Below are 15,852 nucleotides of genomic sequence, written 5' to 3' on the forward strand. Positions count from 1 at the left end.
CAACACATCAACAGACAAGACAGAGCAGGTTACTTATGATATTAAACAAAGTCCCAGCTTTCAAATTGTGTTTTTTTAAGAAATTCAAACAATAAAAAACGTTTTGTGGCTCTTTAATGTGTCGTGACAGATCGCTGTAGCGCCTCAGCTCAAGTGGCTCGTGAACCGATCATCCCTTCCTACTAGTTAATAGCATCAAATAAACATGAATGAACACGAGAAGAAATGTTGTTTCAAACGCAGAAAGACGTCAGTACACACCATTCTTCAAGTTCAAGTCCACCGAGGTTAATCTTCTAACTCCTGACTGCTTTGCCGGACAAAATGGTGGTTTCGGTGTTATGACTGGTTAGATCGCCTGTCAATCAAACTCCCGGCGAAGGGTCAATTGACACCTCAGCAAGCTCATGCCTGTGACATATGTGAGTCCTGCAAGTATAAGAGGGCAACCAGTGGGCGAGACCACCAGCCTGGCACAAATGAGGAAAAAAACACTGGGTTAAAAACAACCCAAGGGCTGGGTAAATATAGGACATAACACATGTTGGGTTAATTTTACCCAGCAAATTGGGTTGTTTATTTAACCCAGCATAATGGGATGATTCATTTTTACTTTTTTCTTACTTCATACTTTAAGGGCCCTATCATACACCCGGCACAATGTGGCGCCAGGCAAGTTTCAGCCCGCCGCATGTTCTTTGCCACATTGTTTAAATAGCAAATGCATTTGCGCCCATTTGTGCATCCATGGGCTTGCTGGTCTGAAATCGAGGTATGTTCAGGTCATTGATGGCGTGTTGCTATTTTGAGGGTACTGAAATAGACTGTGCCATTGACCAACTGAAACCTGGTCTAAAGTCAATGGCGCAATATTTGTTTTATTTAAAGAGCGTGTTAGTAATATGCGCCTATATGCAGGTGCACAATGCGCGTACACTCTGCTTGTTACACACAGGGAAGCGCAGCAGCACACAAACATGATAAATATTAAAAATAAAAATTATTATAATGTTAAAGATTATTATTGTGTGCATAAAGATAAAAATGCTTTGTTTAAATTCGATTTTTTCCCGTAGATGGTCTGCTTGCACGCACAAGCAAATCCGTTTCTTCACTACAGACGCATTCAGTTTTTCCGCTTGCAAATTCTGCCTTGTAAATAGCGAATACGCCGTAGCGCGAGCGCAACTGGGTTTTAAAGGGAATGGGAGACGAGACTCTGGTTGGTTTATTGCACATTACGCCCAAAACACACCCTCATTAAGAGAATAGGGACAACCGTTTTAGACAATGCGCCGGGCGGACTTACCATTTTTCCCGTCCTTAAACTGGCAAAAGTTGATTCGGACATGTTCTAAGAGCACTTGCGCTGTGCGCTTTAGACCATGCGCTTAGATCATTAAAATAGGGCCCTAAATGTGAAATTAAACCCGCCAGGAGGTGGCAGCAAGTCCCTGTTCATGAGCGAGTCATTAAAGGAACACTCCACTTTTTTTGAAAATAGGCTCATTTTCCAACTCCCCTAGAGTTAAACAGTTGAGTTTTACCGTTTTCGAATCCATTCAGCCGATCTCCGGTTCTGGCGGTACCACTTTTAGCATCAAGGAACTTTGCTGCCGTATCATGGCTGCAGCAGTGCAATGATATTACGCAGCGTCTCTCACAAACGTCTCCATGGTTGCAAGGCACGTTCCCTGTGCAAGCAGGGGCTCACGGGCGCTGCGTAATATCATTGCACTGCTGCAGCCATGATACGGCAGCAAAGTTCCTTGATTATTACGCCTGAATGAGAGTATAGTTCCTAGCCATATCAGCCTAGAAAATCACAACTTTTCATTTTCCGTCGGTCTTAGTACACGATTTAACTACAGAACAGTCAAGTTTTAAATAGGAAAAATATCAAAACTCTTTGGTCATTTTTAAGTGCGATGCTAACGGTCTAATCAGATTCAATGAACTATGCTAAGCTATGCTAAAAGTGGTACCGCCAGAACCGGAGATCGGCTGAATGGATTCGAAAACGGTAAAACTCAACTGTTTAACTCTAGGGGAGTTGGAAAATGAGCCTATTTTCAAAAAAAGTGGAGTGTTCCTTTAAGATTCAATCGATTTATTCAAATGGCTGATTCATTCAGGAAGTGTTGCTCAGAGACGCAAAACAATTCTGTGGACTTTGCGTCACTCATGTTGTTTTGAATGGGAGAAAGTGCAACGCGCAATATGGCGAAATAAGTCCCGCCTTCTAAATGAGAACCAATCGCCGACTGGTAAACTCATCGTATCACTGCTGGGCCGTTAGAAGCTCCGGTTTCTATAGAAACAGTCAGAAGATCGCCTCCGAATGAGGCACAAGAGACGCGCATTTAGGACTGCGCATGCGCAATAGCTTGATCCAGCCTATAAAATACATTTTTTTGTCATGATTCGAGCTTTTAGAAACAAAGTTTATGAGACAGTTGTTGTCAGATTAAATAATTAGTGTACAGTGTATCTTTTTGAATAAAATCATACAATTTTATGCAAGGCTTCAGGCGTTTCCATCACGTGAAAAGACCGATGCGACACTTAACAAGTTAACTGACTCACATCACGCCCCTGTATGTTGCTTTGCATAAAATTATATGATATACAGAAAAATAACAAATTTTTAGATAAGATAAAATGTACACAAACCTGTTTTTTACCGAAGACATGCACCAATTTGACAGACCTGCGCTGCTCTCTCCTGAACTAAATGTTATTAATGCGTTTGCAATGTGAATATTCTGTGATTCTTTATGAAAACAAAACAAACAGAAATGAACAGTACATATTAAACAAACATAAACAGTAGCCTTAAATAGCCTATGTGGATCATTGCGTTAATGGAAAACTTGCGACAACACATTTCTGTATATTTCTCTTGAGTATGAGCCTTAAACTCACAAGAGAACACACTGTAGCAACCTGGAAAGAGTTGGGTTTGGTTACAGCAACACTGTCTGTGTGTGTGTGTGTGTGAGAGAGAGAGAGAGAGAGAGAGAGAGAGAGCGCTGAAGCTGTTTGTTGCTGAGGTTCAGTGTTGATACTGACAGTCTTAACATGAAGATAATTAGAAAACATTATGTGACACATGGATTGTTTACCAAAACTACATATTTGCTTTATATTTGGAATATTTGCTTTTAACGGAAGGAGTTATTGTAATCTCAGTTAATATTATTCAGTTTTGTCAGTTTTAATTTAAGAGCTTAGATTAACAGGAAATGTTAGTTTTTTGCCACAATAACAGTGGCAGCCAAATCAAATTTCCACCTGAATCAGGTAAGATATGACTTTTTATTCAGTTTTTGCTTAGTAACATTACTAGCTTTTTATCATTTTTATGGACTATTTATGGTGCTTTTTTTTTTTTTTAAGCTTTACACCTCCTAGTTGCTGTTTTATGGCAAATTCTGTGTAAAAATCCTTTCTATTTTTGTGTTCTGTGGGAAAAGTAACAGCATGGGTTTGGAGCAACATGAGGGTGAATAAATATTGACAATTTTTATTTTTGGGCGAACTATCCCTTTAAAACCTTCATTAATCTTCGGAACACAAATTAAGATATTTTAGTTGAAATCCGATGGCTCCGTGAGGCCTCCATAGGGAGCAATGACACTTCCTCTCTCAATGTACTAAAAACATATTTAAATCAGTTCATGTGAGTACAGTGGTTTAATATTATAAAGCGTCAAAAATATTTTTGGCGCGCCAAAAAAAAACAAAATAACGACTTATAAAATGATGGCAACACTGCTTCAGGAAGTTTCGGAGCATAATGAATCAGTGTCGAATCAGCTGTTCGGAGCGCCAAAGTCACGTGATTTCAGCAGTTTTACATGTGATCCGAATCATGATTCGATACGCTGATTCATTATGCTCCAAAGCTTCATGAAGCAGTGTTTTGAAATAAGGCATCACTAAATAAGTTATTTTTGGTTTTTTTGGCGCACCAAAAATATTCTCGTCGCTTTATAATATTGATATTGAACCACTGTACTCACATGAACTGATTTAAATATGTTTTTAGTACCTTTATGGATCTTGAGAGAGGAAATGTCATTGCGCCCTATGCAGGCCTCACGGAGCCATCGGATTTCATCAAAAATATCTTAATTTGTGTTCTGAAGATTAACGAAGGTCTTACGGGTGTGGAACGGCATGAGGGTAAGTAAATGAGAGAATTTTTAATTTTAGGTGAACTAACCCTTAATTCCCATCTGTGTTGGACTAGTAAAAACCATAGACTGTAAAAGGTAAAAATATCATTTTTGCCGCAGTTAGCCAGACCACATCTAAATTGTGAATAACAATTTATATGGTTATGTGTAGCCTACTTTTTAAATATTTAATTATTATTTATTATTTGTGTTCTAGTGGCATGATCATTTATTAGAAAAATCTTCAATTTGTAAACATTTTGCTTTGTTTCTACTTCGTTCTTATTGTTGTGATTAAGGGATGTGGAAGAGCAGCTCGAGATGTGTTTGTCATGGAAACGGAGCCGGAGATCGTTAAGGAATGACAGACTGAACCTCTCCGGTGTGTTTCTACTCAAACCCGAGCGGAATAAACTCGGACAACCGTGACGGATCGACCACAGATAGGCTAACACACGTAAAACTTCACTTGAGCTGCAGTATGAACGGGATTCAGGACGGTCCGGTTACCGTGACGGAGCCGCACAAGGGCGGTGGCGCGCACGAGATGACGGCGCGTGGGTCCTCTCTGTCTCTGCCGCGTTTCATGCGTCTCAAGTTCACACCGGAGTCTCTCGAGAAAGTTTATCAGACGTACTTTCTGCGCCAGCGGCAGGAGACGTTACTGGTGCTGATCGTGTTCGCGGCTCTGTTCAACAGTTATGTGATCATCATGTGCGCGGCTGTTTACTCTCAGGATAAACTCAACACGCTCGCGGTGGCGGCAGGTGGGCTGGCTTCGGATATTCTGCTCTATATTATGTCCCGGTTCCGTTTTCTGCCAGAGACCGTGTCCCGGAGCCTCGTGCCGTACGTGCTGTGGCTGCTCATCACGGTCCACGTGCTCTGCTACTTCAGTTTGAACTTCGCGGGCTTTTACGCAGCTGGTGACACGGTTGGATGGCAGACATTCTTCATCTTCTCCTTCTTCCTCACGCTCCCACTGCCGCTCGCGCCCATCGCGCTCCTGAGCACGCTCTCGTGCTGCGCGCACACGCTGCTGCTGGGATTCACTGTAGCGCAGAGGCACCAAGATAAACTACAGTTAACAGTGCTGATCAGACAGGTGACACAAACACACTTACACTGGAAAACTTGTCAGGTTTCATAATCATAATATAAATAAATATAAATATATATATATATATATATATATATATATATATATATATATAATGTTCTGAATGCACTTCTTTGTACCATTATATCACCAAAGTACTTTAATTGTAAAGATGATTACCATTTTCAAATATCATGGTAGCCTATTACTTTCTTTTTGGACATGGTATCTTAATTTTTAAACATATAAAACATATAAATTACATTAAATAATTGTATTAAGTTATAATATATTTAATAAATATTAATTTCAATCTTATACTAAAATTTTTGTGGTTACACTTTATTTTACAGTGCCGTAGTTACATTGTAATTACTCAAATAAGTACTATTAATTAACTGCATGTACTTACTAAAGAGTTACAGTTAGGGTTTGGTTTAGGGTTAGTTACTTGTAATTATGCATAATTTACTGTTATTACTGTTGTAAGTACGTCACTACGGCACTCTAAAATAAAATGTTACCATTTTGTTTCAATTTTATAGTATATTTTTATATAATTCACACATACATTACCATTCAATAAGATGTTTTTAAAACGAAATTGATACTTTTATTTAGTAAGGATACATTAAATTGATCAAAAGTGACAGTAAAGACAATTATAATGTTACAAAAGTTTTCTAATTTAAATAAATGCTGTTCTTTTGAACTTTCTATTCATCAAAGTATCCTGAAAATAAATGTTTCCACAAAATTATTAAGCAGCACAACTGTTTTCATCATTGATAATAAAAATAAATGTTTCTTGAGCAGCAAATCATCATATTAGAATGATTTCTGAAGGATCATGTGACACTGAAGACTGGAGTAACGATGCTGAAAATTCAGCTTTGGTCACAGGAGTAAATTATATTTTAAAATATATTCAAATAGAAAACAGTTCTATTAAATTGTAATAATATTTCACAATATTACTGTTTTTACTGTATTTTTGATCAAATAAATCCAGCCTTGGTGAGCAGAAATGGGTTCTTTCAAACATTTTTTATTTTATTTAAATATATATGTATGTATTTAACCAAAGCTTATACTGTGGTATAATGATGCTGTCAGTCCCTAAACTGAGATTCATGACAGCAGAGGCTTGCTAAAGATAAACATGTCACATGTTTCAAGTCATGAACACGAAGGTGGAGCTCACAGACCAATCTGATGTAATGTGACGATATATATGTCAGGAAGAAACAGCTTTACATTGACGTCATAGGACAGTCTCAAGTCTCAGAAACGTCACTCAGACATCTATTTTCCATGTAAACAAACATGTGTTGCTCTGTGCTGGAGTGTGTATATTCAAACAAAGTGACGCGAGTGTGTTGTTTCTCGTAGCTTGTGGCGAATCTGATGCTGTATTTTGCTGCAGTGCTGGTGGGCGTGATGTCATATTTCATGGCCGACCGTAAGTACCGCACAGCGTTCCTAGAGGCCAAACAATCTCTGCAAGTCAGTCTTACGCTGAAGGAACAGGGTCAACAACAGGTACACACAAACATGCATTGCAAATACACATTTTACGACAAATTTTAGCAACAAAGACCGGATACTTAAGCCATGTCTGTGAGTGTGTTAGTAATGAACGTACAGAGATGCTCTAATTGGGCTCAGTGGTGGAGCTCTGCTCTGGGGCCCTTGTGTCCTGTTACCTGTTATTGGCACATCTGAGATGAACTAGAGATGAGGACACACTGTACACACACACACACACACACAGAGACAGAGCAGGTTGTGTTCTGTTGTCACTCTTATTGCGGTAATGAAGTCATTCCCCAGGCTGCTGTTATTGTGACAGCAGCGACATTAAAGACCCAAGAGTCCACATTTGCCATCACACATTATTTTATGTTGGTCACACAGTACATACTAAGTTTTAAGATCAGTACTATATGTAAATAATATTAAAGGGATAGTTCATCCAAAAATGAAAATTATCCCATGATTTACTCACCCTCAAGCCATCCTAGGTGTATATGACCATCTTTTTTCAGAAAAACACATTCAGAGATATATTTAAATATATCCTGGCTCTTCCAAGCTTTAAAAATAGCAGTGAACGGGGGGCGTGTTTTGAAGCCCAAAATAAATGCATCCATCCATAATAAATATAATCCATATGGCTCCAGGGGTGTATAAAAGCCTTCTGAAGTGAAGCAATGGGTTTTGTAAGAAAAATATCCATATTTAAAACTTTATAAAGGAAAATAACTAGCTTCCGGCAGGCGACTTCTAATTCATGACCGGTGTTTTGTTTTGCTCTCTCCTCTGCGCATCCTCGGTCGTCATTTTGTCAGTGTAATTTGTCAGTCCTTCCGCCGCAAATCGATGCGTACGCCCATCTGCCGGAAGCTATATATTTTACTTTATGAAGTTTTAAATATGGATATTTTTCTTACAAAAACCCATCGCTTCCCTTCAGAAGACCTTTATTATCCGATACCTATACCATTGATCAGTTTTGCTATTTTGGACCACTCAAACAAACAACAATACTGAAAGTAGCATATTGTTTTATGGGGAAATCAACTTATAAATGGTTTAGTTGTCTGAAGTACTTTAAAAGATTCATCCAAAAATGAAAATTCTGTTAGTAAATTCTCCAGAAAGGTAGTAAAGATATCATTAAAGTAATCCATAGCTGCTTTTCCACCAAAATTACCTGGAACGATTTGTCCCAGGAACTTTTTCCCCCCCAGACCTGTTGCTGTCTGCGTTTCCATCGCGGTCTAAAGTTCCGTGAAGATTCTAAAGTTCCGTGAAGATTCTTCTGTTTAGAAGTCAGCGAATGTATAAGCTTAAAGCCTGAACCTCGTCGGTCCATTGGTCGTATTTTTTAAACTCCATTGTTGATTCGAATAACACACAACTCTTACTGCTCGCACATCAACAGACTTTTAAAAATGGTGGTTGAAATAAAATGCTGTGTGAACTTAACCTATCAGCATGTTTAGCACCCAAGTCCCACCCCCGAAAGTTCCTGAACATTGAAAAAATACTACCTCGTGAGCAGGGACTTTCTGAGGGGAATATTTTACCTGGAACTTCATGTAGACCCTGGTCACTGTGGTCGAAACACTCTGAGTACCACCCCAAAGTCCCTAGTTCCTAGGGAAAGTTCCTGCGGTGGAAACACGGCTCTTGTGACTCAATTTTGTGAAGTGACGCAATATCGCGTTCATTATCGAATTCGATACCTGCGATAATGAACGCAATATTGCGTGGCTTATCAGTGATCTACGGCTCTGTCTATTAAATGCCGTTCCATTTGAAAGCAGGTGATGACGATTTAGCGGTAATCAGGGTACCGGCTTTACTGACAAAATTGCATGCAATATATCCCCCAGCCCTAGGTTAAACCAGTGGTATCACATGGATTCATTAAATTATGTCTTTACTACCTTTCGGGGCCTTTAAAGTGGTAGTTGCGCAGACTGTCAATGGAGGGACAGAAAACTCTCAGATTTCATCAAAAAGATCCTCTTTTGTAATTATTGACAGAATTTTCATTTTGGGGTGAACTAACCCTTTAATATCAAAAATGTTTCGATTTTTTAATGCGACCTTTATATTATTGCTATTGAATTGGATTGTGTTTCATAATTTTTTTACTGTTTAAATTGTGCAATTTAATGGCAGGTTCCCTTGTGACAACTTACCCCATTCACATTGACAACATGTTCCATTATTTGCTGTTAAGTGTTTCAGAGGAATCCTTAATCGCTGACACCAAACTATCTGTTTTAATTGCTTTCTGTCAGCATCTCTTTCTGTCCGTCCTGCTCCTGTGGTCACATGGTCTCCAGATACCCTGTCAATCTCAGAATGCCATAGCAGCATTGGGGGCTTCTGGGAGTTGAGAGCATCTAGCCAATCAGAGCACAGCTGACGGGTTTAGCTCACTATGGCAACGGCATCAAGAGACAAATGTGCTATGATCAAACTCCCGAAATCCCACATCACTCTTCTGTTCGTTAACTAGAGCGAGCACATTAAAATGTTTCAACCGTTAGATTCACCTGTTGGCGCTCCACCAAATGAGAAAATCTAGCAAAGTTTGCAAGGTTGCATTTATTTAATAAAAAATACAGTAAAAACAGTAATATTGTGAAATTGTGAAATATTGAAGAAACTTCTTTCAAAAAACATAAAAAAAAATTGTAATGTTTCCAAACTTTTGGCAGGTATATATATATATATATATATATATATATATATATATATATATATATATATATATATATATATATATATATATATATATATATATATATATATATATATATATATATATAAATATATATATATATATATATATATATATATATATATATATATATATATAATATACACATATATATATACATATTTGTGTGTAGGAGGAGTTGTTGTTGTCCATCTTGCCGAAGCACATAGCAGATGAGATGCTTCAGGGCATGAAAAAAGAAGCAAATCAGAAATCAGATGCTCAGCAGTTCAACACCATGTACATGTACCGCCATGAAAATGTCAGGTAAAACATTAACTGTCCTCCCATCTTGCTAAATCACTGCATGGTTTTTAACCTGTCCTGTCTTCTTTCATTACTAAGCAAATTTTCTCACCACAAGTGATGGAATTTTGATTCGCCTCACTGATTCTTTTGAATCTGTTCACCAAAAGATTCACCCAGATTTGTCCATTGATTCGTTTAGTACACTCCAAAAATATTTACATATTTATCACTCATACATAAATGAAACTGTATTGAGAAATTAGTCCTTGCTGAATATCTTGTTTCATTTAGATATACTTCAAATCACAGAAAAAAAAACAGGTTTTCATTTTATGTTTACTTAAAAATAGCTGACTTTTGTAAAAAGGCTAACTAATGTAATGATCTCTCTCTCTGCAGTATCCTTTTTGCAGATATTGTAGGTTTTACACAGCTGTCGTCTGCCGTGACTCCAAAAGAACTTGTCAAATTACTCAACGAGCTGTTTGCTCGCTTCGACAAACTAGCAGCAGTGAGTAAAAAACAGACAATGCATACATTTTAAATATTTATATATGTCCACCTTGTAAATAAAATACAAAAAAAGCCAAATGATAGAGTACAAATGCAAATGTTATAGGGAATTTGCATGTTACAAATGTGCATATAATCACCACTACTAAGGATACAAGAAACACTGACACTTCCATACACACAAGTGTATTTGCTCTTATCTGGCTGTATGTTTTAACAGCAACACCACCAGCTGAGGATCAAAATTCTGGGAGACTGTTATTACTGTATCTGTGGTTTGCCAGACTACCGTGAAGATCACGCGGCCTGCTCCATTATGATGGGCTTGTCTATGGTGGAGGCCATCTCGTGAGTACATGCCCACTGGGTGGGGCTTTACCTGCAGTACCCAATCACTGGGTGGGGGTTAATCGATTGTGCATGCCAAATGGAAAGGGTTTTATCTGTAATATATGCCACTATGAGAAACTTTATTTAATCCACACACTCACTGGAAGGTGCTTCCAAGAGTGGGAAGGGCTTTTGTGTGTTTATCTATTTATCTGATGTTCCCAGCATGCACTGCGGTATGACACTTTTGATTGTCACCTTTTTTGTTCCATTATAACATTTAAGTAATGGTCGGTTTTGTTCGGTTGCAAGATCTCAATTGGTTTCATTTTGTTATGAGATTTCAATGAATGACTGTCACTTTGTTTCTTTAGGAGATTTCAGTAGCATTCAGATTCGTTCCTTTACGAGATCTCAATGCCTGTCGGTTTTGTTTTTTTTGTTATGAGATTTCATTTTCAATCATGGTCGGTTTTGTTCCTTTAGGAGCTCTCAATAGCAGTCAGTTTTTTTCATTATGAGATTTCAGTGACGGTCGGTTTTGTTCCTTTGCGAGATCTCAATTTTGTTCCTTTAGGAGATTTCAATGACAGTCAGTTTTGTTCTGTTATGATATTTCAAAGACAGTCTGCTTTGTTCCTTTACGAGATTTCAATGACGTCTGTTTTATTCTGTTACAAGATTTCAATGACGGTTCCTTTAGGTGATCTCAGTGATCTCAAAACATCACATCAGTTCATTCTTCGATTTAGTTTGAAGTATATTGGGGTCTTTATTATAAGATTTCAACGGTTGGTTCTGTTCCGCTTCGAGATTTTAATGATGGTTGGTTTTGTTCCTTTATGAGATTTCAATGATGGTTGAATTTGAAACAGTTCAAACTGTCAATTTTGTTTAATTACAAGATTTCAATGATGGTCAGGTTTATTCAGTGACAGGATTTCAACAACGGTCGATTTTGTTCTGTTATGAGATTTAAATGACAGTCGATTTTGAAACCTTGTTTCAAGTCCCACTCGGAGGGAGTGTGAATAGAACCCAGAGGGTTTATACTTACAACAGAGCACATGTTTATCTCTGAACATATTTTTGTAAATTGTGTTGTGAAAATTAAATAAAAAAATTAAATTAAATTAAATTTTGTTCAGATACCAAATATTTTGACAATCAAATACACATATATACTTCTGGTGATGCATGGATTAGTGTTTTATTATTAGTAGTACTATTATTTATCTCTTTATATATTTTTATTTTATTTATTTTTTTATTTTTTTGTAAAAAGTGTTTTCATGCATGTTTGGTGGGAATTTTAGTTGCATTTACGCTGTTCAGACCAGCAGGGGTCACCAGTTTAAAATGCTTCAAAACAGTGAATCATTTTCCAAAGCAATTGTTTCAAAGCTTTGAAAAGCATTGTTTCTCCCTTCACAAGTGTAATGTATTTAAACATGTGGAAATGCTATCAACAATTCACCCTTTGCTGGGAGTTGGATTGACAGGCGATCTGACCAATCATATTGCTCAATGTGCCGTTTTGTCTGACAAATTAATCAAACTGTAGAGCTAGTTGTGGACTTGTAACTGAGACCAGCTTGTGAGAACTGTGCAGGTAAACTTGCTTTAAAAACTGCGGTCTTTGGTGTTCTTGTTAGTGGGCCCGCCTCCCATGCCAGTGACCCGGGTTCGAGTCCTGTAGTTCAGACTCCACAGGTTACAGATATACATTTAAAACATGGTGTGTATTGAAATATTTCTGTGGTTAGAAATCTTATAATTTTTCCAAGATAGAAACCTTTTGTGACAATATACACTACTGATCAAAAGTTTGGGATCAGTCATTTTTTTCTTTCTTTTTTGAAAGCAAAATTAACAAACTTTATTCAGTAAAGATGTGTTACACTGATTACAAGTGATAGTAAAGGCTTATATTTTTAGAAAAATTTTCTATTTTGAATAAGTTGTTATTTTTAACATTTTATTCATCAGTGAATCCTGAAAAAAGTATCACAAATATTAAGCAGCACAACTGTTTCCAGCTGTTAATAAATCAGCCTATCAGAATTATTTCTGAAGGATCATGTGACACTGAAGGCTAGAGTAATGGCTGATTAATCACAGAAATAAATAATATTTTAAAGTTAAATTATATTTTATGTTTAAATTATATTAAAATAGAAAACCATTGTTTTAAATTATAATAATATTTCACAATATTACTGTTTTTCTGTATTTGTGATCAAATAAATGCAGGCTTGATGAGCATATGAGATTTTTCAAAAACATTAAAAGTTTAAAATAGTAATAAAAAAAAAATAGAGTGCTTCCATGTAAGTTGTAAGAACTAATTAAAATACTTTATCATTTTTGATGTGAAACTAACTACCTGCATGGTATGTGATGTAATTTAGGGATTATTTTTGCCCCAGGGTTACACCCCTTATTTCCTGGGGTTTATATTAACCCTTTATTCAGTACAGTTTATGGCGACTGTACTGGGGCATTGGGCAGTATGTGATGTATGGACTATTTTACACCAGGGTGGTACCCTTTATGCAGTACAACTTATTGCGACTGTACTGGGGTGTTAGGACCCACTCAGGCCACAAGTTGATCAGACCCGCTGGCCTCTCTAACACCTCTTCCCGCAGCTACCTAGTCTCCCAAGAGGTTTCCCATCCAGATAGAGACTGGGCCCAACCCTGCTTAGCTTCAGTGGGTGTGCAAGTGAAAGCTTCAGGTTGACTGCTGCAGGGCTTCTCAAGCATCTTTCCAACCATAGACCCTCTTACAAAGAAATACACATCTCAACAATGGTGACATGCTTCAGTGCATTTTATTTGTGACAGAAAACAAAAACAAAAATCAGATGTCAATTAACTTATCTAATAAAGCATTTAGATTTAAGCATTTTTTTTTTTACCTTACAAACTGTTACTGCAACATGAGATCATGTTATATCACAGAAACCAGTTAGATTATAAAACACACAAGAACTATGATGACACAAGGACATCAAGAATCTCAACAATGGTGACAATCAAAAGTGTCATGTCGCAATGCATGCTGGGAACAATAGTACTAAACTCCCAGCATGCATCACAGCATGAATAAATTATGCAGCTGAATTGTCCTATTATTTTCTGTAATTCTAACTATTTGCTTTTATTATTTGCAATTATTTTTTGTTATGTCTTTTAGTAGCTTTTTGTGATGTCCAGAGTTGATCTGATATTTTGGGTGTCATCATTGTTGAGATTCCTACGCTTATTGCCCATGTCTGTGTTTGTCATTGTAGTTTTTTTTCCCATGGTTTTTATTTTCAAACTTCTTTTGGTTTCTGAAATACATTATAAGTTAAATATATTAATGGCAGACTTCTATTAATATATTCAAATGACCTCAGGTTATTTTACAATGATTATAAAACCATCAAAAGTTAAAAATCATCATCTGATCTGAGATCAGCTTTTTTGCTACTGTAAATGTGTTTGACAAACAAAGTCAGATCAGCCAGAAATGACAAGTATATTATAAGAGTTAAGAGCCCAAGTAATGGAAACACCAATCACTATTATGGTGACTTCAAAAGAAACAAACATGAGAACTTCTGTAGACGAATGACAGATATAAAGTCAATCTGGTTAGTAATATGTGAAGCTGTAATGCTTTCTGGAGTTCTTTAATCCAGTTGTACCCCCCTAGAAATTTTACGTTCCCAGAACATTCGCTGAATGTTCTTAACACCCACTGGTGCCGTCGCTATTTTCATTTTTAACACTTGCAGTCTGTATAATTCATAAACACAACTTCATTCTTTATACATCTCTCCAACAGTGTAGCATTAGCCATTAGCCACAGAGCACCATCAAACTCATTCAGAATCAAATGTAAACATCCAAATAAACACTGTACTTACGCGATTAGACATGCTGCATGACGAACACTTTTTAAAGATCCATTTTGAGGGTTATATTAGCTGTGTGAACTTTGTTTATGCTGTTCAAGGCAAGCATTTAAAGGGCCAGCAGCCCTGAATCGGTGCATAGTTGATGATGCCCCAAAATAGGCAGTTAAAAAAATTTATTAAAAAAATCTAGGGGTTATTTTGAGCTGAAACTTCACAGACACATTCAGGGGACACCTTAGACTTATATTACATTTTGTATAAAAACGTTCAATGGCACTTTTAATACACTCAGAGTTTAGTCTCTGTTTAGTCTTCTTTGTTATAACAAGCGTGTTTTGGAAAGACAGTTAAAGCAGAAAAAATCTAATGTTAAAATGTCAAGAATCAAGATCCCACCTAAAGCAAACGCTCACCTCCATAACGGTGATTTCAGCCTTTATTATTTTCTATAAAACACCCACGTAGAAGGTGACGTTATCGTGACCTTACGTGACTTTGCCTAAAATTTCTCTAAAGGTGACCTTTAAATTCTGAACCTTTACAGAACATTAGGGATGTTCCTAAAACGTCCTCTTTTGGTAATGAAAGTGCTGCAGTTCAAGGTTCCTTATATGATTTTAGGGCAGGGGTGGGGAACCTTGATCCTGGAGGGACATTGTCCTGTAGAGTTTAGCTCCAACCCTAATTAAACACACCTAAGCTAATCAAGGTCTTCAGGATTACTAAAGTTACAGGCAGGTGAGTGTGTTTTTCAGGGTTGGAGTTAAACTCTGCAGGACAATGGCTCTCCAGGATCAACGTTCCCCACCCCTGCTTTAGGGGGACCTTCAAATTTGGTTAATTTTATGGTCACATAAGAATGTTACAAAGAGGATATTTGGGACATTAACAGAACATTCCCACACGGTCCTCTGTTGGTTATTTAATAACGTTCCCGATATGAGTTTAGGGAGACGTTCTATTTTGGTTATTTTATGGTCATGTGAGAACGTTACAAAAAGGACATTTGGGAAGTTAACAGAATGTCCTATGGTAATAGTCCCCTAAAAATTCCCAGAATGTCCTGAATGTTCCCTGAAGGTCCACCAAATAACATTCCCCAAACCTTAAAAGAACTCCACATCGTGACCGTCTCTGAACGTACTGGGAACGTTACTAGACAACGTCCTTAACACCAGTTGGGACGTTCTGAGAATGTTCTGGGAATGTAAAATTTCTAGCGGGGTAACCTGTCACCTAGTAACGTTCCCAGAACGTTCAGAGACGGTCA

General features: G+C 37.3%; 1 protein-coding gene across 1 annotated transcript in view; it reads left to right on the forward strand.

Annotated features, from left to right (window-relative positions):
* The first annotated feature begins 4,704 nt into the window (after positions 1–4,704).
* LOC137018599 (adenylate cyclase type 3-like) overlaps positions 4,705–15,852 on the forward strand; it is a 23,393-nt gene continuing 12,245 nt past the window's right edge. Inside the window, exons 1-5 of the mRNA XM_067383282.1 lie at positions 4,705–5,286; positions 6,673–6,822; positions 9,714–9,847; positions 10,229–10,340; positions 10,563–10,690. Of these exons, the coding sequence (XP_067239383.1) occupies positions 4,729–5,286; positions 6,673–6,822; positions 9,714–9,847; positions 10,229–10,340; positions 10,563–10,690 (1,082 nt within the window). The 5' untranslated portion in view covers positions 4,705–4,728. The remainder of the gene's footprint in view (positions 5,287–6,672; positions 6,823–9,713; positions 9,848–10,228; positions 10,341–10,562; positions 10,691–15,852) is intronic.

This window comes from Chanodichthys erythropterus, chromosome 4 (genome assembly GCF_024489055.1).
Source record: "Chanodichthys erythropterus isolate Z2021 chromosome 4, ASM2448905v1, whole genome shotgun sequence".
Classification (NCBI taxonomy): domain Eukaryota; kingdom Metazoa; phylum Chordata; class Actinopteri; order Cypriniformes; family Xenocyprididae; genus Chanodichthys; species Chanodichthys erythropterus.